The sequence below is a fragment of the Lagenorhynchus albirostris genome, chromosome 19 (assembly GCF_949774975.1).
Source record: "Lagenorhynchus albirostris chromosome 19, mLagAlb1.1, whole genome shotgun sequence".
NCBI classification, from domain to species: domain Eukaryota; kingdom Metazoa; phylum Chordata; class Mammalia; order Artiodactyla; family Delphinidae; genus Lagenorhynchus; species Lagenorhynchus albirostris.
In genome coordinates this window covers 14,988,113-15,013,640 of record NC_083113.1, presented here as the reverse complement: position 1 = coordinate 15,013,640, position 25,528 = coordinate 14,988,113, and the positions used below count along the sequence as shown (strand labels likewise).

At 52.4% G+C, this 25,528-nt stretch overlaps 1 protein-coding gene across 16 annotated transcripts in view; it reads left to right on the top strand.

Moving 5' to 3' along the window:
* The window catches only part of SIPA1L3 (signal induced proliferation associated 1 like 3), a 237,685-nt gene that overhangs the window by 166,617 nt on the left and 45,540 nt on the right, over positions 1-25,528 (top strand). For 15 of the 16 annotated variants that reach the window (XR_009537315.1, XM_060132592.1, XM_060132600.1 and 12 more), the window contains 4 exons: positions 6,194-6,468; positions 13,861-14,112; positions 14,934-15,071; positions 23,574-23,701. Coding sequence is in view for 15 of the 16 variants with exons in the window: in XM_060132592.1 (XP_059988575.1) it covers positions 6,194-6,468; positions 13,861-14,112; positions 14,934-15,071; positions 23,574-23,701 (793 nt within the window). In the remaining variant the exon portion in view is untranslated. The remainder of the gene's footprint in view (positions 1-6,193; positions 6,469-13,860; positions 14,113-14,933; positions 15,072-23,573; positions 23,702-25,528) is intronic. The other variant, XM_060132601.1, reaches the window with a different exon arrangement.

Genomic DNA, 25,528 nt, shown 5'->3' with positions numbered 1-25,528 from the left:
AACAGAAAATTATATGGCAGGAATAATTCCACATCAGTAATCACAATAAACGTGAGTGGTTTAACATCTCCTGTTAAAAAACAAAGACTCACAGTCTGGATAAAAATCTTAACCCTAAGCTCTCAGTAGCTTGGGCTCAGACTGTTGCCAAACCAAGGGTAGCAGATTGGTTTCAAGTCACATGACAACTTAGTTGGTAATGGCTGTTTGACGCATTGGGCTAAGAAGTACTAAGGCCACATCTGAGCCCCGTGTGAAGGAATGCTGTGGTCGGTGATTGGCTCTCAGTGGGTTTAGCAGAATGGCATGTCATGCGTGGAATAGAGAAGGCAGTGTATCACGGGAGTTAACACAGGTTCTTGAATCAGAAGGCCTGGCTTCAACTCCCGGCACTGCCACTTAACAGCTGTGTAACCTCACCCTGTTACTTAACTGCTGGGTGACTCAGTTTCCCCATCTGAAAAATGGGAACAGTAATCATCCTACATCACGTAAAAGTTTTAAGGATTGAGTGAGTTATGTGGCCCAGGCAAGCTGGCCTGACTTGGGAGGCCATGACCTCCAGAGGCCACTGTGACAGCTGGCTGTCCTCACCCTTCTAGGCCTTTGCACTTGCTCTTTGAGTTCAGTTGGATTGGTAAAGCCCTGCTCTCAGCTTCCCTGACTCCAAAATTCATGCCTCGCCTTAGACTACCACAGTAGCTTGTGTGTAGATTTCCCATTAGGATGGGAGGTCCGTGAACGAGGGCCTCTGACTGTTTTGCTCACTTGCTTATCTCATATGCACAGATCAGAGCTGGCACATAGTAGGTGGTCAGTAAATGCTGATTAGTTGGTTAGTTGAATGAGATGACTGAACCCTGACTCTGTGCTAATGAGCCATTTACGTGCATGACCTCACAGTTCTTCACCCACCCCGTGGAATGTAGGCACTGTTTTTATCCCCACTTGACAGATGAGAAATGCAAGGTTCAGAGACGTATAGATACTCACAGAAAGTCATACAGTAGGTGGCAGACTGGGATCTGAATCCAGATTTTTCTGACTCCAAAACCTGTTTGTGCCCAGACTTGAGGCTGATAACTAACTGCTTGCCCGGCATCTCCACTCGACCTTGAAACTTAACATGTCTAAGAGCAAGCTCCGGGCTTCCCTGGTAGCGCAGTGGTTGAGAGTCCGCCTGCCGATGCAGGGGACACGGGTTCGTGCCCCGGTCTGGGAAGATCCCACATGCCGTGGAGCGGCTGGGCCCGTGAGCCATGGCCGCTGAGCCTGTGCGTCCGGAGGCTGTCCTCCGCAGCGGGAGAGGCCACAGCGGTGAGGGGCCCATGTACCGCAAAAAAAAAAAAAAAAAAATCTGATTTAAGAGCAAACTCCTAGTTTCCTATCCCCATGCCTCCCAGGGTTCTCCTGTGTCAGCAGAGGACAAGCCCATCACTTATTTGTGGGATCAGAGGCCTCAGCTCAGCCTCGCTCCTCTTTCTCTCACACCCACATCCCATCTGTCAGCTCCATCTCCAGTAGGCAGGCTCCACTACTTCTCCCCCTTCCATAGCCCCTCCTGGCCTATCCGGTAGCCTCCTCGCTGGTCTCCTTTGCATCAACACTTGCTTCCCTGTGGTCTCTTCTCAGTAAGGTCATCGAGGGATCCGATCATGTCACTGCTCTGCTCAAACCCCTCAGCTCACTCTGGGTAAAAGCCCAATTCCTTACGGTGGCCCCTGAGGCCCTGCATGGCCTCTCTGTCAGCCTCTCTGGTCTTGTCTCCCCTTGCTGTCTCTGCTCCAGGCACACAGACCTCTGCTGTTTCCCAAGCGTGCTCATCAGGCATCCAGCCTCAGGGCCTTTGCACTGACTGTGCCCTCCTGCTGGAACACTCTCCCTCATCCCCGCATGGCTCCCTCCCCTTCTATATGCCTTTAGTCAGATGTCACCTGTCAGTGAGGCCTCATTATCCAAAATTGCAAACTCCCCTCCCCACCTCGGCCCTGAGCTTATTCCACCCACTTTCCCCACTTTAATTTTCTCGATAGCACCTACCACCACCTGACATGTATTTTTACGTATTTGTTGTTTGCCGCTGTGTCCTCAGCACCTAGGCCAGCGTCTGGTGTGCAGTAGGCACTCAGTGACCGCGGACTGAATACTCGCGTGCGTGCTACCCTGTAGTAATAGCAGAAGTGGCCATTCGTGGGGGCCTGACTGTCTGACTGTTTGCAGCCTTGCACAGCCTTGCATTTCTTCTTCCCAAAAGCCCAGTGAGGGAGATACTGTTATCACCCCCGATTCACAGATGAGGAAGCTGAGGCCCAGAGAGGTAAAGGGACTTACCCAGGGCCCAGAGAGAGTGAAGGACCTGGGTTCTTAAACATGAGAGGTCTTCCTCCCAAAATCCTGACGGCAGCTTGCGTTTCTTGAGCAGTGACCGTGCCAGGCACTGTGCCAGGCTACATGGTTTACCCACATCCTCTCTGTCCCACGCCCACCCCCGTGCCTACTGTTGGTGCAGTCCTTTTAGAGCACATTTCCACAGCCCCCCTCACAATCTCAATGCCCCAAAGCCTGCTGAGAAACCGGGCAGCCAGGAAGTGATGACATAAGCCATCTTCTGTGAAGCGACAGGGCCATCTTAAATGGCTCACACGGGGAGTCTTTCTTTATGAAGTCCTCCAGGGTGAGGGGTCCACACCCTCCCCTGGCACAGCTGGGATTCAGACATCCTTTGTTTGTTAAGTCGACAGGTTTTATTATGTGCCGGGCCCTGGGCCAGGCAGTGCTGGGACTCAGCAGTGACAATGGTGGGCCCAGGCTCCCATCCGAGGCAGACACTGAACCGGAATCACAAGTGCCAAGAGGCTAAAAGGCAGAGTGTTGAGGATGCCAGGGGAGCCTATCATGGTGGGCAGTCTCAAACCCACAGATGGGATGCAGCCCCCAGACCTATTTAATTAGTTACCAATGCTTAACATTCCGAGGATTTCGTATGAACCTAGCTTTCTGGCTTCTCTTGAAAAACTGGGGGATCTGGCCATCCAGGGCCTATGTTTATACTGGTCAGGAGTCAGCTGAAGCAGGGTGTTGGGTGCCCCCTTGACACAGGGTGTGAGTGCACCATTTGACCATGGTTGTCACCAGACTGCATCTCCCATTACCCACCAAGCACCCCAGCTTGTGAGCCTTGGCCCCGGGTAGAGCGAGGCTTCCCTGAGGAAATGACTTAAACTGAAACTAGAGTAGTAAGTAGGAATCATCCTGGTGAAGAATGAGGGGGAAAATAAATAAAAGAGAAAAAAAAAAAAAAGGCAGGGGAAGCAGCACAGGGGCTAAAAGATAGAGTTAAGGAGTCAGATCTGCTTTATGACCTTGGGCCACTGACATGCCTCAGATTCCCCAGCTGTAAAACAAGCAAATTATTGTATGTACATCATAAGTGAGATGTTAGAGAAATTGGGCATTGAAAGGACTTAACCAATGCCTGGCACACAAAGATCGGTCGCCAAGAAAATTAGCTTTAAAGGGGGCAGGGTGGCCGCATTGACACAGCAGAGGTTCCTCTGAACTCACTGTGTGTTTGGTCTCATAAGGTGTTCCGTGTGCCGTGGAGCCTTTCTGGAAGCTTGTGAACATCGGGAATGGTGTTCTTCTTTGGGTGGGGCTGCCTTCGGATTGTAAACAAAAGCAAATGGCACAGAAGTTTCAGGACACTAAGCCGGAGCAGCCCGAGTTCCGCTACTGGCTCTCTCCCCCATCCAGAATGACCCAAAGCAGCTATACTGGGTAGTTGTAGGCTGAGCTGCTAAAAGAAAGAGAGAGAGAGACTGAGAAATCCAGTGGCTGAAATAAGAGGGGAGTTTATTTTTTTTGCACTTAGCGCTCAGGCTGCTCAAAGCTGGCAGAGACAGCTCAGGGACTCACGTCCCTTCCACCTGTGGCTCCTTCTTTCCCTTCGGTATTGTACTTTTCAGCATGGTCAACGTGGAGTCACCCCATATCCATGTTCCTGTCTGCAGGAAGGGAGAAAGTGTGAGCGTGGAGGACAAACAATTTTATTTTTAAACACACTGTTCCATCACTGCCCCAAACCAAGACATGTCCACACCCAGCTGCAAGGGAAGCTGAGAAATGTGGTCCCTAACCAGGTGGCCATGCACCCATCAAAACTCTTGATTTGCGGTGGGCAGGGGAGTCTCATTACTCAAAGGAAGAAGGGGAGGATGGAGAGTAGAAGGCACTTAGCAGTCCTCCTGCACAGCAGTGCCTGAGCCGTCGGGGCCTCTGCGGGGGGCTGGCTCTCAGAACAGCCCGGGACTCCCAGGGCTGGTGCTGCCTAATCGGGCACAGGCACGGACACACAGGACTCTCCTGTGAATCCCCCACAGCCAGATTCTTCGGACACAAGGGTGACGGCTTCAAAGGGAAGAAGAAGTTTGACTCCCAAAGCAGAAGTAGTGGTCTAGGCCGGAGCCACCCACAGCTTTCTCCTTTGAGGCACTGAACAGTAGACTTTCCTTTCCCACCAACTTTTTAAAACTTATTAATCGTGGAAATTTTCAAACATACAGAAAAGTAAAGAGACTCACACAGTGAATTTGTAGCTCCATCACCAGTTTCCATAGTTATCAGCCCGTGGCCCGTCTTGATTTTCCCTTCCCTCCCTTCTCTTCCCCTGATTATTTTGAAACAAATCCTAGACATCCTATCATTTCATCGGTAAACATCTCAACATTTATCTCTAAAACATATGGACTCTGTAAAAATAACTATTTTGTCATTATCATACATAAAAAATTAACAGTAACTCCTTATTTTTTTGTCATGTAAACAAGTTGGGTTATGAAATCAATTACTGGGTCTCAACCAACAATTCTCAAAGATGGCGTAGAAAAGATTGAAACGTATCCAAGTGGATCCCAGTGGGGAAGGACTTGGTTTCGTGGAGCTTTGTTCCAGTGTTAACACGTTTCCTCACTTCCCAAATTCTCACTGTCCAGACCAGGAACAAATGTGTTTACATTTTCAGGCAAGTCTTTTGCCATCCAAACTCATTTCTCGCTACCCACACTCGGGAATGTCAGTGTGGACTGCAAGGAACGTTTTTGTGTATATGGATACGTGCGTAAATGTGTGAATGCATAGCGTGGCTTGTGACATAAAATTCTTTCTTCCGGTGCTGCTCTAATAGGTACATCAGGTAGCCTTCTAGCCAGGGAATGACTTCTCACAGGAAGCGTGAACCATTACACGAACGCTTTCCTTAATGCAGTTTTAGGATAGGGCAGACAAATCCTGATGTAACTTGTTTAACAGCTACGGCTTGTTAAGTTAATCTTTTTGTCCCAGGAAGAGGAGGGAATCCCTCAGGACCTGCTGAAGAACCAGGGGTTCTGTTCAGTGGCTTCTCATATCTATGGTAATCATGACGAAAGTCTCATACGAATGAAGCAGGGAGTAAATTGGAGGCATGGCCCTGTGTGGTCTGGTCGGCTCCAGGATGGGGGACGGTCTGGGAAGGAGATTGGGAAGGGGTTTGTACCTCTAAGAATGATGTCATGAAGTAAAAACTATGGCCCGAGCCCCAAACCTAGAAAAGGTCGCAGGATCTCTGGTCTGTCGCCTCTCTGGCTTTTACTCTGGTCACAGTCACCGTATCGGTCAGGATGCATTATTAGTGGCTTCAGATAACAAACGTTTATGTCACTCCCACCACGTATCCATCTTAGGTTCAGCTGGTGCCTGTGCTCCACGTTATTCTAACTTCGGGACCCTAGCTGACCAAACAGCCACTCTCCGGAATAATCCTAGAGGCTGTGGCTGAGGGGAAAGGCCTGCAAAGGGTCTTGAATGGGCAGTGAAAAGCCCCAGCCCAGACAGTATGACATTTCCATTCCCCACTTCATTGGCCAGAACAAGTCCCAGAGACCACCAATGGTGGGGTGGGGGGTGGGGGGAGAGCATTTGGAGATCACAGCTCGTGACCGCCACCTCTGTGTGAGGTAGCCACGTTTCTCCACAAGTCAGGAACCCCGGGCTGGGACTAGGTGGGTGTCTGCGCTCCCGTACCCCGTCATCACCTGGGAGGGTAGACGGGGGTCAGCAGGGTCTTTGGCCTCAAAGGGCAGAATCTGACCAGGAATCTCCCACAAGAGCTGACCCCGAGCAGCTTGTGAGGCTAGACCCCACGTGTTGCCTGCAGGTGATGACCAATGGCTGGGAGACGGTGGACATGACCCTGCGGCGGAACGGGCTCGGGCAGCTGGGCTTCCACGTGAAGTACGACGGGACTGTGGCCGAGGTGGAGGACTACGGGTTTGCCTGGCAGGCCGGCCTCCGGCAGGGCAGCCGCCTGGTGGAGATCTGCAAGGTGGCCGTGGTCACACTGACCCACGACCAGATGATCGACCTGCTGCGCACCTCCGTCACCGTCAAGGTGGTCATCATCCCGCCTTTCGACGACGGCACGCCCCGGAGGTAAGTCTGTCCACCCTGAAAGGTCGGCAGCTCCCCAGGTGCTGGCACTTGAAGCCCTCCCTCGGTAGGAAAAGTGATAGTGGTGACGGGGTCAGAGCTAATATCTGTGGAACCCCTCCTGCAAGCCAGTCGCGGTCGAAGCTCTCCACGTGCGTGCTGTCCCATCCAGCCTCCACAACAGCCCCGTGAGGCGGGCGACCTCCTTAGTCGCACACAGCGTCAAGAGTCCTTGACTGAGGGCACGTGGCACGTCACTCACTTGTTCAGCACATACGTGTTGAGCCCCTACTGTGTGCACGCTCCATTTGAAGTGCTCAGGATACAGCGATGAACAAAATAAAGTTCCCTTGGAGTTTGTGTCCTGAGGGAAGGACAGGCAATCATCAAATAGATGTATAATACAGGACTCGGCAGTGATGAGGTCTGAGAAGAGAAAGTGGGGTCGTTGAAGGGTTTGCAGCGTGGCAGGAGAGTGGCTTACGGGGTGGTCAGGGAAGGCTCCCGGGTGGAGGCCACCATGTAGTTTTCCGGGCTAGCGGGTCCGAGACAGGAACAAGCCAGGACAGGGTCTCCAAAGTGTCAGTGTGTGTGGTGTATTCCTGCAGCACAGGGAGGCCGGTGTGGCTGGAGCACAGAGAGCAAGGCTGCGAGATGGGAGAGACGGACAGACTGGGGGGGCCTTTCTGGACATGGTGATGAGCTTGGGTTTTGTTCACTAGGAAGCCAGTGCAGTGTTTGTTTCTTTTCATTTTGTTTTCTTTTGTTTTAATGGAACATTGCAAACATATGAAAAGTATGCTGAGCCCCTTTTTTCAACATTTATCAACATGTGGCCAGTTCTTGTTTTGTTTGCTTTTTAAATATTTATTTATTTGGTTGCGCTGGGTGTTAGGTGCAGTAGGCGGGCTCCTTAGTTGCAGCTCATCGGCTCCTTAGTTGCAGCATGCAGGCTCTTTAGTTGTGGTTTGCCGGCTCCTCAGTTGTGGCATGCAAACTCTTAGTTACAGCATGCATGTGGTATCTAGTTCCCTGACCAGGGATTGAACCTGGGCCCCCTGCATTGGGAGCATGGAGTTGTATCCACTGTGCCACCGGCGAAGTCCCAGTTTTTGTTTTTTTTTTAATTCCATACCTCCCCACCTTGGATTATTTGAAGCAATCCCAACTCCTTGGAATGTATCTCTACCCAGTCAGGACCTTTAAAAAATTATTATTACACTTAAAAAATTTAGCAGAAAGTCAGCATCAAGTGCCCAGTGTATCTTTCACTTCTTTTGTATCAGAGAGAGATTTTTTTTAAAACAGTTGTTTTGTTACTCAGGCTCCTCCTGTGGCATTTGGTTGATGTGCCTCTTCAGGCTTTTCTAATCTGTAAGTTTCCCCTCCCTCTTACTTTTTTCTTACAGCTTACTTTGGGAGGAAACCAGGTCACTTGTCCTTTAGAGTTTCCCACGTCCTGGCTTTAGCTGCTTGGACACCACCCCTCTGGTGTCCTTTAACCTGTTTTTCTAGCATGTGTATTTCCTATAAACTGAAGTTCAGCATAGAAGCGTGATCAGATTCTGGTTGAATTTCTTTTGGTAACGGTACTTCCCGGGTGTGCATACATTAGGAGGCATCAAATGTCTGGTTGTCCCTGTGTGAGCGATACTAAGGGCGCTCAGAGGGTTCAGATGGTGGCAACCTGACCCTTGACCATACGTTTCCCTTCAGCTCTCAGCAGCCATTCGTGATCATTGCCTGGATCCCCTATGTCATTACAGGTCACATTGAAGTGATGTCCTCATTTCTGTCATTCCTGTGTTATTTATTGGCTGGAATTCTTCCCTTTTTTTTTTTTTTTAAATTTTTATTTTATTTTTTGGCCGTCCCGTGATATGCGGGATCTTAGTTCCCCGACCAGGGATCGAACCTGTGCCCCCTGCGTTGGAAGCCCAGAGTCTTAACCACTGGACTGCCAGGGACGTCCCTGGAATTCTTCTAAAAACAACTATCCTTGGGCTTCCCTGGTGGCACAGTGGTTGAGAGTCCGCCTGCTGACGCAGGGGACACGGGTTCGTGCCCCGGTCCAGGAAGATCCCACATGCCGCGGAGTGGCTGGGCCCGTGAGCCATGGCCGCTGAGCCTGTGTGTCCGGAGCCTGTGCTCCGCAACGGGAGAGACCACAACAGTGAGAGGCCCGCGTACCGCCAAAAAAAAAGAAGAACTATCCTTCAGCAACTATATGATTCTTCTGAGGTATAATTTGTACAGGGAAGGCAGGATAGGTGCAGTTCTTAGAATAATGAGTTGGTACCCTCGCAACCTCCAGAGGGGTCTGGAGACAGTGATTCTCTCTAGAATCACTACATTCCAAGGGTCGGAAACACAGCTGCACAGAGGACAGTCAAGGCCTGGGCCCTCACAGCCCTGCTGTATGGATCGGGGGAGACAAACAGTAAACAAGTAAGCAAGTGAGATGGTTCATATAGCCAAAGGGGGAGGCAGCTGAGCGTAGTGGGAAGGCAGGCTCTGCAGGGAGCTTGCCTACGTTTGACTCCAAGCTCCTCCTCCTATTAACTGTGACCCTGGGCAAGTGGCCTCACCACTCTCTGCCTGTTTCCTCATTTGTAAAATAGGGACAAGAATAGATCTTTCCCTAGAGGTGGTTGTGAGGTCGGGGGAGGTAAGGCCTATAGAGCACACGGAACAGGACTTGGCCTGTAGGAGGCACTCTGAAGACACCAGCTGTGAGATCCTGTGTGTGAGGAGCATAAAGGGTGTGACGCGACATCGGGTAAGGGCTGGGGAAGGCCTGGAGACGCGAAGCAGCCAGGGGAGGGGCCTTGCGGGCAGGGAGTGGCCATCACAAAGGTGAGGACAGAGGCCCTTGGCTTGTTGATGGACGAGAAAGAGGGTCATGTGGCTGGAGTGGCACGAGATGAGGTGACACTGAGTGCTTATACACATGACCTCGCAGGGCTGGTATGATCCCCGCTTTACCAGTGAGAAGGCTGGCGCCCTGAGTGGCCCAGTGTCTTGTGCAGAGTTGTACGGCTACTGAGTGGCGAGCAAAACTCAGTCCAGCTTCCGTGTCCAGATCCTCAGCTGCCTCTGAAAGCGATTGCGAGCTGTGGGCGTGTGCGTTCCGGCTGCACCAGCCCCATCTTCTTGAGTCTTTTTGCTCTGACCTTGGTGGGGGCTGGTTCTGGGCAGGCTTAAACCCTGCTGCAGCCAAGGGCTTAGCCACCCACACCCCAGCCCACCAGCCTCGGGACTCCAGTCAGGCCCCAGGCGTCCCCTCTTCCCAGCCCTCTTCCGGGGCCTCCTTCACCCCTGCACAGAGCCGAGGCCTGGCCACACCTGCTCTGAGCTCTGCAGGGACAAGTCAAGCTGAGGTAACCCCACAGACGAGCACACACACACACGCACCACACACACATCACACGCACATCTCTCACACACACACACGCACACGCACACGCACACACACGAAATACCCTACCTTCAAAACTTGGGAGCGCCAGAGGCTACAAAGGCGTCCTTGGACCAACAGGTAGGGACCAGCTGAGGCAAAAGGAAATGTCTGCAGGCTCCCTTCTCCAGCTCTGGGGAGATGGGGCCAGGAGGGTGGCTCCGCTCCCTGCCCTATTTAGGAGAAAAACTATCATCCGGCTCCCTTTACAAGGCGGCCTCCGAAACAGGATCTCCTGTTTACAGGGGCGGGTGTGGGTTGGGACTTGCATGGTTTTTGTTGTTCTTCAAGTGCAGAGGCGTCTGGCTGGCCTCATTTGCAGAGCTGATAACCCCGGCGCTGGGGTCCCTCCAGCCTCTTGCTGCAACCCTGGCCTCCTGGCTCAAATGTCACGATAAGCTCTGAGGGGAAACACACCAGGATGAGCAGAGGGTTCTCCCTGCCTCCAGCCAGGCTCTGTATGGCGTGTGTCTGGACCCCATGTTCTTCAGACACCGAGCAGAATACAGGGGATCATCCTCACACCCCCCAGGCCGCAAGGCTGGGGTTCTCAAGTGAGCCCTGCACTGCCAGGCTGGGCAATTGCCAGGCGGGGCCAGGTCGCCGGGAGGACATTCCAGAGCCCCCAGCGAGGTGTGTCGTCATGACCTTGGGTGCTTGCACAGGCTCAGAAGGGATGTTCTTCTCTTGCCGTCTCTCGCTGCCTCACGGGGAAGGCGATCTGGGATGCTTTTGTCCTCTTCAGTTGGACTTAGATGTCTGAAGGGCGAGGGGGTAGAAACTCCTCCCTGAGAAGGGAAATTGAAACCCCACAAGTCAGTGAGTAGTAGAGATAAGAAAGGAGTCCCCATGGCCCCCAGAAACTAGGCTGTCAGGAATCAAGGACAAGGAGGCAGAGAGGAAAAGTGGTCTGCAAACCAGGGGCATCCGCCCTCAGATGTCTCCCGCACGTAGCTGAGGGCAGCGTGGTTGGTCAAGCAAAACACTAGAAGAAACCTCAATATCCAGCCGCAGGGGACTGGCTGAGTAGATCCCAGGTCATCCACGTGATGGAACAGTCATGGGTTGTTTATAAAGAGAATGCAGTGAGGCTCTTTGTGCTGAGAGTTCGGAAATGCCGAACTCTCTGGTGAGAAATGTCGCTAATTGGGAAGAATAAAAAAAAGCAAGATGGGATCTGGAGTTAAGTGTAATATTCTTTTTATTTCTATTTTAAATCATCTTTACGTATGTGCATAGGCTATTTCTGTCAGAATATGTAAAAACCTGGCAGCTGTGGGTGCAACTGGGGGGCGGAGACGGGGACAGGGATGCCCTTTTATACCACTTTAATTTCTAAGAACAATTCAAAAACGAAATAAGTGAAATGGGCTTCGTAAACTTTTCCTCATGTCAGCATCATCCGTGGCAGCTTGGTAAAATAAAATGCAGCTTCCTGGACCCCACCTCCAAGAGGACGCTGCTTCAGAGGAGCCGAGATGGGGCCCAGGAATCTGTGTTCCTTGACTGAGCGCTCAGGGGTAATTTAGATGCTGACGGATCTCAGATCACTGGGAAGGAATTTGTTCCAGAGCCCCCAGGTGGGTGTGGTTGGACTTCAGAAGGCAGAAGGGAGACTTTCGCTTCTGAGCGTGTGGGAATGGCAGGTAGACAGTCCACAGAATCGGCTGGGGAAGGCGACAACAGCAAGAGCACCTGTTTGTGAAGCACTTGGCATGCGCCAGACTTTCTGCTAATGCTCGCAGCCATCTTACAGGTTAGGAAACTGAAGCTCTGAGAAGGAAAATCCCTCACCCAAGGCCACACAGGCCATAAAGTGGCAGAGTTGGGATCCGAACCAGCCGTCTGGCCTCAGAGCCCTGGCTCTCCATCACTCTGTGCTGCCTTCAAGATGACTGTTTCCCTCTTTGACGTCATGCCCAGGGACTCTTGACCAAAGATGAAGCTGTCAGTAACTGGGGCAGAAGGGACCCAAAAAATCTACTCACTGGTTCCCGAACCACTGTTCAGTGGGCCAGTGTATATGGTGGTTAAAGCTGTGGGCTTTCAAGTCAGCTTACTATCCAGTTTCCGGGAATTCCCTTGCAGTCCAGTGGTTAGGACTCCGCACTTTCACTGCCAAGGGTGTGGGTTCGATCCCTGGTTGGGGAACTAAGATCCCACAAGCCATGTGGCATGGCCAAAAAAAGAAAAAAGAATAGATACATACATACATACATACATGGGTACATAGATAAGTACATGGATACATAGATAAATCCAGTTTCCACCTCTTACTGGCTGTGTGACCTTGGATAGATTACTTAACTTCTCTGTGCCTCGATTTACTTCTCTTTTCATTGTATCTACTGATTAGAATTCTGGTTACCAGCAACAGAGGTGAAGCAAAAGAGAGACTTTACTAGCTAATGCACCTGATAAGACTAAAAGATGGGGCAAGATTTAAGTGTGGCTTTATGCAGGGACATCTTCATCAGGAATCTTTATCACCTGTCTCCCTTTGTGCGTTGCTGTCATTCTCAAGCCATCTCCCACTTCACGGGGACAAAGATGACCTCTCCCTCCTCACAGCTCCAGCTTAGGTCTCCCCAGCTCAGCAGCCCAGGGAAATAGATCTTTCCCCCGGTAGTTCCAGAGCTGATGCTCACCGTCTCTGATTGGCTCAGCTTGGGGCACATGGCAGTCCTGTGCCTGTCATTGTGTCCAGAGAGAGAAGAGCTTCTGACCAGCAGGCCTGGGTCATGTGCTCATACCTGGAGCCAAGAAGTGGGGTCAGCTCCACCTAGAGCACACAGACCTGTTCTCAGGAGAAGGGGTGTAGAAGCTGAGCAGGCAGGAGTAGCAGGTGTGCACTGCCTGGGGCCACGATGGTACCCCCTCCGCCTCTGCTCAGGCCTGGCGTATCTGTGGGTTCTGGTAGACATTTGTATGTTGTCATTCCTCACCTGGTACCTTGTGCTAATCCAGAGCGTCTGCTGGAAGGAGCTACTGAACGTCAGCTCAGCTCCGACTCTAGTGCTACTGAGCGGCACTGTGTGTCTGACCAGGTGCCAGAACACATCCTCAGGTCACCTTTTAATGACTCCTTAGCAGACATGACCTGGGCCCATAGGCGCCCAGCCACCAAGTCCACTGGATCTTTTGCTGGATGCCCTGAAAGTTCCCCAGGCTCCAGGGGACTCAGGAGAACCACAGAGGATCGGCTCAGTGTGGGCAGGAGAACTTCCAGGCCAAGGGCTCCTCTGAGCTCAGCTCCCACAGCTGCTGGGAGGTGGATTTTGTGAGCACGGCCCCCTCCTCGGGCTCAGAGCCCCCTTCCGTGCTGCACTGCAGCAGTGGTGGAGATGCCAGCCCAGCCTGTGGATCTCCCCAGCTAGAGCCAGGAACGCTGTGGTGCGTGTGTGCCGGGCTGGTCTGGGGGAATTCACGGGCCGTTCTGCATCTATTTCAAGGTTCTGGATTTCGGGGCTTTTTTTTTTTTTTTAACCACCCTGCAAAGTAGGTCACCTGCTCCTCTTCCAGCTGCCTTTGAGCTTCTTCGGAACAAGGCAGATACTGTCCTTTGATTCTGAGGGCATCCGCCTTCCTGGCCCCGAGAACCACCAAGGGGGGCCGAGCCAGCCCATGGAGGACTCTGGCCGACCCAAGGCCTGGGTCAGGGAGAAGGGAGAGGAAGGGAGACGAGAGAGGAAGAGGAGGGGAGAGGAGATGAGGTAGAGAGCGCCAAGCGTTGGGGCCACATTGTTGGGCCCTGTCCCGGTTGAGGCCTCCACGCTGCTACATGTCAGACCAGTTTAAAGGGTACCTACTGGGCCTTTAAAATAGACCGTGACCGTTCAGACTGGGTGGGAAAGCCCAGCCTGTGCTGGTGCCATGCTCAGCAGGCGTGCGCGCTGGTGGGCCGGTGCCTGTCTGAGTAACGCAGTTTTTCTTCCCAGGGGGTGGCCAGAGACCTACGACATGAATACCTCGGAGCCCAAGACGGAGCTGGAGAGCCTGGTCGCGGGGGGCCGGCCCCCCTACCGCAGCAACGCTCCCTGGCAGTGGAGCGGGCCCGCGTCCCACAACTCTCTCCCAGCCTCCAAGTGGGCCACGCCCACCGCCCCCGGGCACGCCCAGTCCCTGAGCCGGCCCCCGAAGCAGACCCCCATGGTCCCCTTCCGGGAGTCCCAGCCCCTGCACAGCAAGAGGTAAGGACTCCCCCCGCACCCCACCCCGGGTACCAGCCCAGCCCGCACCTCCCTCCTGTCTGCAGCCGCCCTTTGCCCTTTTCTCTCTCCTTTCCCTGCTGTGCAGTCTCTTCCTCTCCTCAGTCTTCCTCCTTTTCTTCTTGTGCTTCTATGCTCCCCACTTCCTCCTTCCCTTAAGCTTGCCTTATGCGCCTCTTGTGTGAGGGCCCAGGGCTGGGGAGCTCAGGGTCTGAGGTTGGAAATCCACCCAAATGTATATGATTAAAACTATATATTTTTCTAAAAGGTCAAAGGACTGATAAGCACAAAATTTAGGACAGTGATTCCTTCTGGCAGGGAGGTGGGAAGGGGAGGAGCCCACCAGTGGGCAGGTATTGCCACCACCCTAGCTCTTGGGTTGGGTGGTAGCGTCAGGGAGTTTGTTTTATTATGAAGGCATATACCTTAAAGATAAATGCTTTTGAATATATTATATATTAAAAGATAAAGAAAATTTTCCAAGTAATGAAGGAATCCACCTTGCAGAGGAGCGTCTTGTCCCAGGCGTGGGCGGGAACGGTCTTCGCAGCCCCATCAGAGCCCCGTCAGGCCACAGAAGCTGAGGGGCAGGCTCAGCCGCAGTGGGAAGGCAGGCAAGGGGCGCCCTGGCTTCCTGCTGCCCTTTGCTCAGCAGCCCTCTCTCTGTCCCCATGGGAGGATAGCAGGTGGATCAGATGGGATGTGGTTGGGCCTAGGGAGAGGTCTGGCTGTCGCTCCTCGGAGGACAGGGGTATCCTCCCCGCTCACCCCCACTGCCTTCCTCCCTCCTATCTCTGTTCCAGGCCTGTCAGCTTCCCAGAAACCCCTTACACAGCATCACCAGCAGGGGTCGACAAAGTCCCTCCCTACCGACAGCCTTCTGGGAGCTTCTCCACCCCCGGCTCGGCCACCTACGCAAGATACAAGCCATCCCCAGAAAGGTCAGAGTCTCTTCGCTCTTTTCAGTTAAGGAAGCTGGTGAAAGCCAGAATCCTTCTTCCTCAGGAAATGCACTTACCCCACAGATTTATTTGCCATTTTATGGGGCTTCTGGACCCCTGAAGGTCATCAGAGGACCTCCAGGAGGGTGGGCTGTGTGTGTTAAGACGCAGGGCCAAGCCGGCCTGGGCAGGACTTGCTGTGCCTGTCCTTGCAGCAGCGTTTCGGTTGCCGTTTTCCTGACACCTGAATCACTTGTCTGAGCAACAGCAGGCGCCCTCCAGAACAAGCATTCATCGGACTCCAGCCTGTGCGCCCCAGGACCAGGCCACCAGCATTACCCAGTTTTCATGGCCTGTCGGGCTTCAGTCCTGTCCCCTTCTCCAGTCTGGCAGCCTGAGGGATCTTCCCAGCTTCTCCCTGGCTCCCCAGCGCCCTCGGGATACACCCAAGCTCTCTAGCTTGCTCTCCAGCAGCCTTCAGCCCTGGTGCCCTATAACCTTCCTCCTCCAGGGTCCCTGTCTGAGGGGCAGCCCCACCACTGCCCTGTCTTCAGGCCAGAGCCGTGCACCTCATCCTGGATGTGTCCCTTCCCCCCCTCCCCTCTACTGCGGTCCACCCCTTCCACCTCCTGAGCATCTCCGCCCCCTCCTCCTTTCCCCAGTGCCCCACCCTGGCCACCTCCCTGAGCCCCCAGCCTCTGTGCCACCTCCTCTGGTCCACCCCCCACTCAGTAACTGGGAGGTCTTTGCATATCTGGCCATGTCTGTCCCCTACTCCAAACCCTCCTTGTGTCCCGGAGCCCTCAGGACACAGCCTCCATGCCTCACTCTGGCCACTGGGACGCACCCGCCTCTCCAGCCTTGTGCAGTGCCCTGCACATGAGCTGCCCTGGCCACTTCTGATTTCCTAGGCAGGCTGTGTGCATTTCAGAATCCTCCCCATGGAAGTTCTTCATGAGCTTCACCCCCACCCACTCCACAGACACCAGTGTGGGTGCTGCTTCTCCTCCAGGAAGGCTTCCCTGCACCTCCCCCCACACTAGGTGACGTGCTGCCCCTGTGCCCTTGGCTTCATGTGTATTTCCTGACCATGGCCTTGAGCGCTCTCCGTTCTGTTAGCCCAGTTAAGCGTGTGTGCACACACACATGTGCATGCATACTCACGTATGTGTGCGCGAACAAGCCTGCTCTCCAAGATACGATGCCTTTCCAGGTCGTTTTGTATAATATTATTACCATCACACAGCACAGGGTCTGGCACATGGTAGATCCTTGGTATATATTTGATGAAAATGGATTGAGTGAGTGAGTTGGTTTAAATAGTGAGCTTCAGAATCACCCGGAGGGAGGGCTTGTTAAAGTACAGATTACTGGTCTTACCCCTGAGTTTCCAGCTTGGTAGGACTGGGGTAGAGCATGCGATACCAAGGCTGCTAGTCCAGGGAACACACTTTGAGAGCCACCACACTAAACATCGTTTGATTCTAAGCCTCTGTTGTAAAACTGGGGAAAACATACTCAGTCTTTCATCTTCTAGTGGCCACCATTTAGCTTTCATCACCAAAGGATCCCCAGAGCCTTCCATGTGCCAGGTGTCAGAAGAAATATTTGAGATACTCATTACCCCAGGGGTTCCTGTTGTCAGTGCTGCTGTGGTGGAGAGAGGGTCTTAGAAGGGTTGTGCACTCTGATGAGAGCGCTAATAGACTCAGGCCTCAGAGGAGGGAGCTCAGCCCAGCGTCAGGTCTAGGCTGGCTGCCAGGAGGAAGTGGCATTTGAATAAGGCTTTGAGAAATTAATAGGAGTTTGCCACAGAGAAGAGGGAGAAGGTCATTCCAGACAGCAAAGGCTACAGATGTGAGTAAGCAGAATGGTGTGGAATGCGGGAGGAAAAAAAAGTTGAACTCAAAGAAACAGAGTAGAATGGTGGTTGCCTGGGGGTGGGGGAAATGGAGCGATGTTGGTCAAAGGGCACAAACTTTGGGTTATGAGATGAATAAGTTCTGAGGATTTAATGTGTAGCATGGTGGCTGTAGTTAATAATTCTGTACTGTACACTTAAAATCTGCTAAAAGAGTAGATCTTAAGCATTCTCACCCAAAACAAGATAACTATGTGAGATGATAGATGTGTTAATTAACTCAATTGTGGTAATCATTTCACAATGTATGCATAATTCATTACTCTGTACACTTTAAATATATTGCAGTTTTATTTGTCAGTTACACCTCAGTAAAGCTCTGGGCCGTGGGTGAGAGATGTTTCTAAGAGTGCTATTTACTCAAGGAGTTGAGAACATTGTTATTTCTGTGAAGGGGTATGCTGACCATTCTGTGTTATGTGTAGAGAAGTGTTTAGGAAGAAAAGAGAATACAATTGCTTACTTTGTGGTAAGTCCATTTTTAGTTTTAAAAAGATCTGCCAAACTATTTTCCAGAGTGGTTGTACCATTGTCCATTCCCACTGGCAAGGTATGAGTCATCCGGTTTCTCCACATCCTTGTCGCTCTCTGGTGTCATCACCATTTTTCGTTGCAGCTATTCTCATATGTGTGTGATGGTATCTCATTGTGGGGTTTTTTTGTTTGTTTTGTTTTTGGCTGCAACGGATCTTCATTGCTGAGTGTGGGCTTTCTGTAGTTGCAGTGAGCGGGGGCTCCTCTTCGTTGCGGTGTGCGGGCTGCTCATTGCATTGGCTTCTCTTGTTGCGGAGCACGGGCTCTAGGTGCACAGGCTTCAGTAGTTGTGGCACGCGGGCTCAGTAGTTGTGGCTCGCGGGCTCTAGAGCGCAGACTCAGTAGTTGTGGCGCATGGTCTTAGTTGCTTCGCAGCACGTGGCATCTTCCCGGACCCGGGCTCGAACCCATGTCCCCTGCATTGGCAGGCAGATTCTTAACCACTGTGCCACCTGGGAAGCCCTCATTGTGGTTTTAATTTGCATTTCTCTAACGGCTAATGATGTTGAACATCTTTGTTTTTCAATGTTTATATATTCTAGATACAAGTCCTTTGTTAGCTTTGTGGTTTGCAAATATTTTCTCCCAGTCATTAGTTTGTCTTTTCATCTTCATAACAGGGTCTTTCAAAAGTTTTTAATTTTGACGAGCTCCAAATTATCATTGTTTCCCTGTTATGGATCATATGCTTCTGGTGTTAAATCTTAGAGCTCTGCCTAGTCCTGAGTCCTGAAGATTTTTTTTTCCTAGAAGATTTTCCTTTTTTTTTTTTTTTTTTTTTTTTTTTTGCCATGCTGTGCAGCATGCGGGATCTTAGTTCCCCGACCAGGGATCAAACCCGTGCCCCCTGCAATGGAAGCGCGGAATCCCAACCACTGGACCGCCAGGGAATTCCCTTCCTAGAAGTTTTAATTGTTTTCTATTTTACATTTAAGTTCATGATCCACTTTGAGTTTTTCAAAGCTAGTTTTTGCCTAAGGTGAAAGGTTTAGGTTGAGGTTCCTTTTTTTGCCTGCCGATGTCCAGTACCATTTATGGAAAAGGCTCTCCCTCCTCCAGTGTATTGCTTTTGCTTCTTAAAGCAAAAATTCATTGGAAGGGGAAATTAATTGGGCACATTTGTGTGAGTCTGTTTCTGTAATCTCTAGACTGTTCCACTGAGCTATACGCATGATCTCAACGCGTGCTTCCAGCAATTCTATGAGGTGGGTAGCGTGTCCCATTTTACAGAGGGAAAGGGAAAACTGAGGCTCAACAAGGTGAATCCACTTGGCCAAGGTTGGCCAAGATCACTTTTCCAGGAACCCAGGCCTATGTGATTCCAAGGGACCGACTCTGACCCAGAGCTGTCCTGCCTGCCCATGAGACTCTGAGCGCATCCTCCAAATCAGGGTGACATGCATGGTCCTTAATGGAGTCCGCACCCCACAGTGACACTTGATGGCTGTGATTTTGTGTTTCAGGCTTTCTGGCATTGGCAAGTGAAAAACTCTCACTTTTCCCTTGGATGCCAACTCTTCCCAGCCCACCCCTCTCTTCCCAGAGCACCAATGGAGCCTGACTCGGCTCTCTGTGGCCTAGGTCTCAGCAATTTTTATCTCTGTCAACAGCTAGGTTCCAAATTTTGCCAACCATTCCTAGCACACCTCAGCCCCTAAACCCCCAAAAGTGTGTCTCATGGCCAGTCACCAGCCAGCAATAAGAGGCCCGGGAACGAGTCAGGCTGCCCCAGTGGCCTTTGGCCCCAGCTCCTTTCCCCCTTTTCCTGCCGCACAGTTGACATCCTGGAGCCTGTGTGACCCAAGCCAGACATTCCAGCCCAGCCGCGGACATTCCCCCCTCAGGACTCCTGTCTCCTGCTGTCTTCTCCAGCGGGCCTGCAACTTGCCAAATTCATCAGGCTTTTTGGAGCTCGAAGGCCCTCATAGACAGAACCTGTCCTGTGGCCCATTTTAGATTTACTGAGACAGAAGGGCAAGATGGCCTGCACCTCATCAGCCATGTGAGAGTGGGCTTCACCTCTCTGCCCCTCAGTTTGCTCACATGTAAAACGTCTGCCCTTGGTGGTCCAATGGTTAGGGCTCTGCACTTCCACTGCAGGGGGCACAAGTTCCATTCCTGGTCAGGGAACTAGGATCCCTCATGCCACACAGCAAGGCCCAAAAAAAAGAAAAGAGAAATTAGCTGTTAAAAAAAAAAGTCTGCCTCTGAGCAGTGTTGAGGACATTCTAGGAGGGAAGCTCTCTCGAGCACTTAGGACTGAGCCCGGCACACAGTAAGTGCTCTGTGAGGGTTCTGACTGTTACTGCTGCATGCAGGGCTGTGCCGGCAGCTGCAGATGCCGTCCCCGTCCTCAGGAGTTTGCCACTCTCGTGTGCAACATGAGCAAACCTCCAAACTCAGTACAGAGCGCTAAGACAGAATTGTGTACCCAGCTCAGCACCCTGCAGGGCTGGCGTGGACCCCAGACATTTGCCCATGAGGCCACCTGGCTCCCTTTTTTTTTTTTTTCCTTTGTTTTTCTCTGCCACTTCCATAAAGAGTGGTATATCAGTTAGGCGGCATTTGACTTCAGACAAAATTCCTAACTCAAGAAGGCATGAGCATCAGGGGGATTTATCATCATCACGTAATAAGTCCAGAGGTGGGGTGGGCCTAGGGCTGGTTAATCGTACAGGGTCGCCCTCAGGGACCTGGCTCCGTTCATGACCCCCAAGGGCTACTGTGGCCCCAGGCAAAACCGGTGCCCTGCAGAAAAAGGAGGAAGAGCTTCTCTCTGTTTCTAACAGTAAAGGAACTCGGTCACTTGCCCACCCCTGAACTAACCCCTGGCAAGGTCCCATTGGACCCCCATGACTGTCTTAAACCATCAGGATGTACACAAGTCGCGCGTCAGAGGGATGGCCGCCAGAGCAGAATCTGGACGCCACCAGCAGAGGCAAAGAAGGTGATGCTGACTGGGGTGGCAGCTAGCGGTGGCTGCATCGTCCGTGCACCCTTTCCCCAGTCCTCCTGTAACGCACCCATCCACCGTTCCACCCAGGCCTGGAGCCCTGCCCTCAGGAGTTCAGTTCCGTCTTGGTACTTTCCTATATGGCGGAGTGGGAAGTTCAAAGCCAAGATCCTGGCAGCCCAAACCTGCTTCTGGGAAGTTTTGCCCAGAGCTATGCATGGTGAGATTCTGGAATGTTCCAGTTTCCAATCAGCTTGACCAGGATGTGGTAATGATAGAAATGGCCCCAAATAGGACATATTCAGCACCTAAAGAATGGTCAACATAGGTCATTCAGTTTGCACTGGGATAATAAGAAGGCTTTTTAGTGAGAGAATTACATAAATGGACAAAGTACAGGTTGTCTTGACTGGGGACAGTTAGCTGAGAGATGAAGCTGGTAACATATATCCAGCTAAAGACAGTCCATCAGGGGACTTCTCCGGCGGTCCAGTGGTTAGGATGCGGCGCTTTCACTGCCAGGGCCCAGGTTCAATCCCTGGTCGGGGAACTAAGATCCCGTAAGCCACGCAGTGCAGCCAAAAAAAAAAAAAAAAAGTTGGGATTGGGTTTGGCTGCTCCTCCTCGCCGACGTTCTGTCACCCTTGGCCTGTGGCCTACTGATCTGAAGGTGGCTGCTCGGCCTTAAGGAGATAATGAGGTAAAGGCACCCACCGCACACTTCCAGAGGTTGCCTGGGAGTCACGTGCAGTACTCTTACCTCATTGGCCAGGACTGCAAGGGAGCCTGGGAAATGTAGTTTGTTAGCCGATCACATTGCTGCCCCCAGTACAGTTGGGATTCCGTTATCAAGGTGGAAGCAGAGAGTAGACACTGAGGGAGCAGCCTGCAGCATCTACCACTGGGACCTTCCGCTTTCCTTTAGCTGATCCCTCCACTGCCGTCTTCCTTTAGTGCTCAGAACTCGATATGGACATTTTGAGACAATGGAATAAACACATCAACACTGCAGTTTCCAGCTGTGCCGGAGCCACATTTTACCAGGAGGTTGGCTGGCTGCTACGCTGAAGACTGCCTCTGCTTTTTTATTGTTTTGACTCTTTTTTTCCCGGAGGCATTAGAGTTCAAGGTCTGGAGAAGCGGGGATACTGTGTATTTTCTTGGCAGGTGAGTCAAGATGAGATGTCAGGAAGTCCAGTGCACCTCTGCAGCACCCCTCTGCTGCCCTGGAGGCGTTGAAGCCAGGGGTTTAGAGTTGGTCTCTACAGAGACAGCCCTGGCTGAGGGCTGGCAGGGTGACCCTGGAGAAGTCAGTTAACTCCTCTTCCGGATTTTGGGGGGTCCTGGTTTATCATCCTCTCAAGTGGCAAGTATAGGCACAGGAGCCAGATGGGGAATCACAGTATCAGCTTGATTAATGGAGGCTCAGCGACTCCTGCAAAGTCCAGGGCTTATGTCAATGGAATGTTTCTGGTGGCAAGTAGCCAAAACTTGGCTGACTCAGAATGCTGTAGGAATGTGTTATGTCACAGCAAAGAAGGTTCAGAGGCAGAGCAGGCTCCAGGGAGGGTTAATCCAGCATCCCGACAACATCATCAAGGGCCCGGTGCCTACTCCCTTCCACGCTCAGCACTGGCCTTGTTCTCAGGCTGGTTGGGAGAGGGTGACAGCGGCTCTGAGCCCAGCAGCGCCTGGTGAAGAAGAGAGGCCATCTTTCCATGTCAGCTCCCTTCGGAGCAAGGAGACTTTTCCCCAAAGCTCCTCAGCAGACTTCCCCCATTTCAGTCAGGTTATGCTGGGTAACAGATGCCTGAAAATTGCAGTGACCAAAGCCAGCGAAGGTTTATTTTGCACCCACGCCGCAGGTCCAGCACTGGTTGGACCTCTCAGGACGCAGGCTGCCTCACAGCTCCCTGGTGAGAACTAGTCACACAGTCCCAGCCAGCCGTCTCAAGGGGCAAGGAAGTGTGGTCCTGCCATGTGCTTGCCAGGTGAAGAGCCAGAAGTATTTCATGGGAGTCTTAATAACTCACATCCTCTCACATCTCATGTGCCTGTCCCTAACCAACCCCAGGCAGGGGGAAGGTTTCCGCCATGACTGGCTCTGATCTGAGGTGGAATGGACGTTGGGAGGCGCCCACAGGATTCACTCCGGGTTCATAGAGAATGTCTGTGGGACCTGAGGCCACAGAGAACCTTTTGCCAATCCCTCCGTTAAATCTCAGCCCTTGCCTGCGGGCGTGCAGGGCCAGCCTCCAAGAGAATCTCTGTCTAGGAGACAACTTTGTTATTTCATTCCTCCACGACCCTGTGAAGCAGAAAGTGTCATTTTTCAGACAGGAAAACGGCAGCTCAAACTGATGAGCGCTTGCCCAACCAAGGTCACGCAGCTAGTAAGGGATGGAGCTGGGGTTGAGCCCAGACCTGCCTTGTTCTGAAGCCTGAGCCCACAGCTTCTCCTCTGCAGCTCTTTCCTCCACCGGAGAGACATACACAGTTCCGGCCTGTCAGCCTCAGGCTAAGCTCTGGACACACAGGACGACATTCAGTCCTGCAAGGAAGGACCTACTGCAGTTGCCTCTTGACAACTAGGGAAACTGAGGCTCAGGGCAAGGGAGTGACTGTACCTGGCTGGGCAAGAGGCCGAGGGGAGGTTTGATCACCAGGCCGCCAGGTTCCAGGCCTCCTACACCTACAAACGCAGCCTTATCCTGCCCTCCTCCACCAGAGACAAAGGGAGCCCAAGACAGGCCTGGAGGCGGGGGCTGCTGATGACAGCTCACCCCGTTTCGCAGCCAAGAAACGGGACCCCAGAGGAACCTCTGGGTAGGGCTGTTGCCCAGGTGCCTTCTGCCCCCTCCTTCCTTGAGGACCCCACCTGGCCCACACGCCCTGCCACCACCGGCTCCCTGGCATGCTTCCCGTGCAGAACTCACTCCTGACCCTCAGTTAATAGCACGTTTCCAGGCTTCCTCACCTAGCCTCCCCTCTGCACGGGGCTTCCCGTGTATTTAAAACCCCACATCGAGGAAGTCTCACTGGTTTTGACACACCAGCCCTTCACCCTGTGTTTGGTCCTCTTACTCCCCTGCAGGTACACAGCTGCCCCACACCCACTGCTGTCTTTTGATCCCCACTTCAGCCACGACGGGACGTCCAGCGGCGAGTCCTCCTCAGGCGGCCTGACCAGCCAGGAGAGCACCATGGAGCGCCAGAAGCCAGGTAAGGTCTCCGCAGGCCAGCTGTGCCCCTGGCCTCACCCTGCACAACCTCTTAGTCACAGCGTGACAGGTGACACCCCTCCTCCTGTCAGTGATGGATAAAACACAAAAGAACGCTGTAAGTGCCACACGTAAGATTAGAGAGGTCGCCCGGGAGAGCGGCAGGGACCAGTGAGCCAGATCCATCTCCACCCGGGCAGGGCATCAGCGGACGGGGTCTGCCGACACTGTCGGCCAGGAGCCAGGGCACAGGTGTGTGTGCGGCTTGGAGGTGGGGACCACCGGGGAAGTTGTTGAAAAGGGCTGGAAGTGGTGCTCTCAGGGGAGCCGAGCCGGCAACGTTCTGAGGCTGCTCGTTACATAAAGCTTCCCGTGTTGCTTCTCGACTGCTGTGCTGAGAAACGAGCCCAGATCTGGAGCATCTAGTGTGATAGCGTATCTCAAAGTGAACACGCCCATGTTCCACACCCAGGGCAAGAGACAGACCTGGCCAGCCTCCTGGAGGGCCCCAGCCCCTCCCAATCAGTATCCCCAAAGGCCACCCCTGTCTTGCTTCCCACGACCAGACTTAATCTTGCCTGGTTTTGAACTTAACGCATATGGAATGTAGACTCCCACTGGATGCACTGTGTGTGTGTGTGTGTGTGTGTGTGTGGCTTCTGTTGCTCAGTATTGTGTTGGTAAGGGTCGGCCACGTGGTTGTGTGTAGCCACGCCATTTCTGAGTAGCATATCCATTGTCTGAATGACCCACAATTTCTTGCTTGAGTCTAACGTTGAAGGACATTTGGATGGTTTCCAGTTAGGGGCTGCTTAGAATAGTGCTGCCAGGAATACCCTCATACCTGTCTTTTGATGAACACATACTCACATTTCTGCAGGGAGTATACCTAGGAGTGGAATTGCGTTTAACTTTATAAGAGTTTAACTTTATAAGAGACTGCCAAACCATTTACACCACTCCCACCAACGACACGCGTTTAACTTTATAAGAGACTGCCAAACCATTTACACCACTCCCACCAACGACAGAGAGAGAGCTCTATGTGCTCCGTCCTCACCAGCCTTTTCATTTCAGCCTTCCTAGTGGGCACGTAGTAGTATCATGTTGTGTTTTTAATTTGCATTTTTCTGATGCCTGATGAGACTGAGCATCTTCTCATCTGTCTGTTCTTCTATGTATAAGTATTAATCATGGGCATGTACTACTTAGAAGAATGTCTTAAACACGATTCCTCATAACAAAGTTGTAGCCCCTTTGAAGTGTGAGAACCAGCAGGTGATTGGTGGGTTCAAAAGAAAGACAATCAGTGAAGCGTCAGAGAGCGCTGACCTCAGAGGGGCAGGAGATGGAGGTGTCCACGCAGCGGGTGTTCGAGAGTATCCAGGCAGCTCTCGGCGGGGAGGACCATGGCAGCACATCACCGGCTCCCCCGGGCACTGTGGGGCAGGGGAGAGGTTGCCTGCCCCAGGATTAGGGGCCTGGAGAATTCCTCAGCACCCCCGCCCCATGGTTCTCTTAAACCAGGGACAACGGTTGGACTGCAGGCAAGCAGATCGCCCCAACCCCCAACTGTCCGCCACTGCTGCTGCCTCCGGGACCTGCAGACATGGGTTCGCTCCTCTCCTCAGCACGCTTGATCCTGCCCGCAGTCTGTGATCTTTGCTCCAGCACAGGCAGATTTGCATCCTTTTCCCCCCACCCCACCCAGTTGAGACGAAGAGAAACGCGTTGCTTGGCGATGTCATTACACCAAAGTGTAGAATAAGAAGGAAATGTTTCCAGCATTCACCATGGGCCCCAAATAAGGAGTCACAGAAGCTCACCG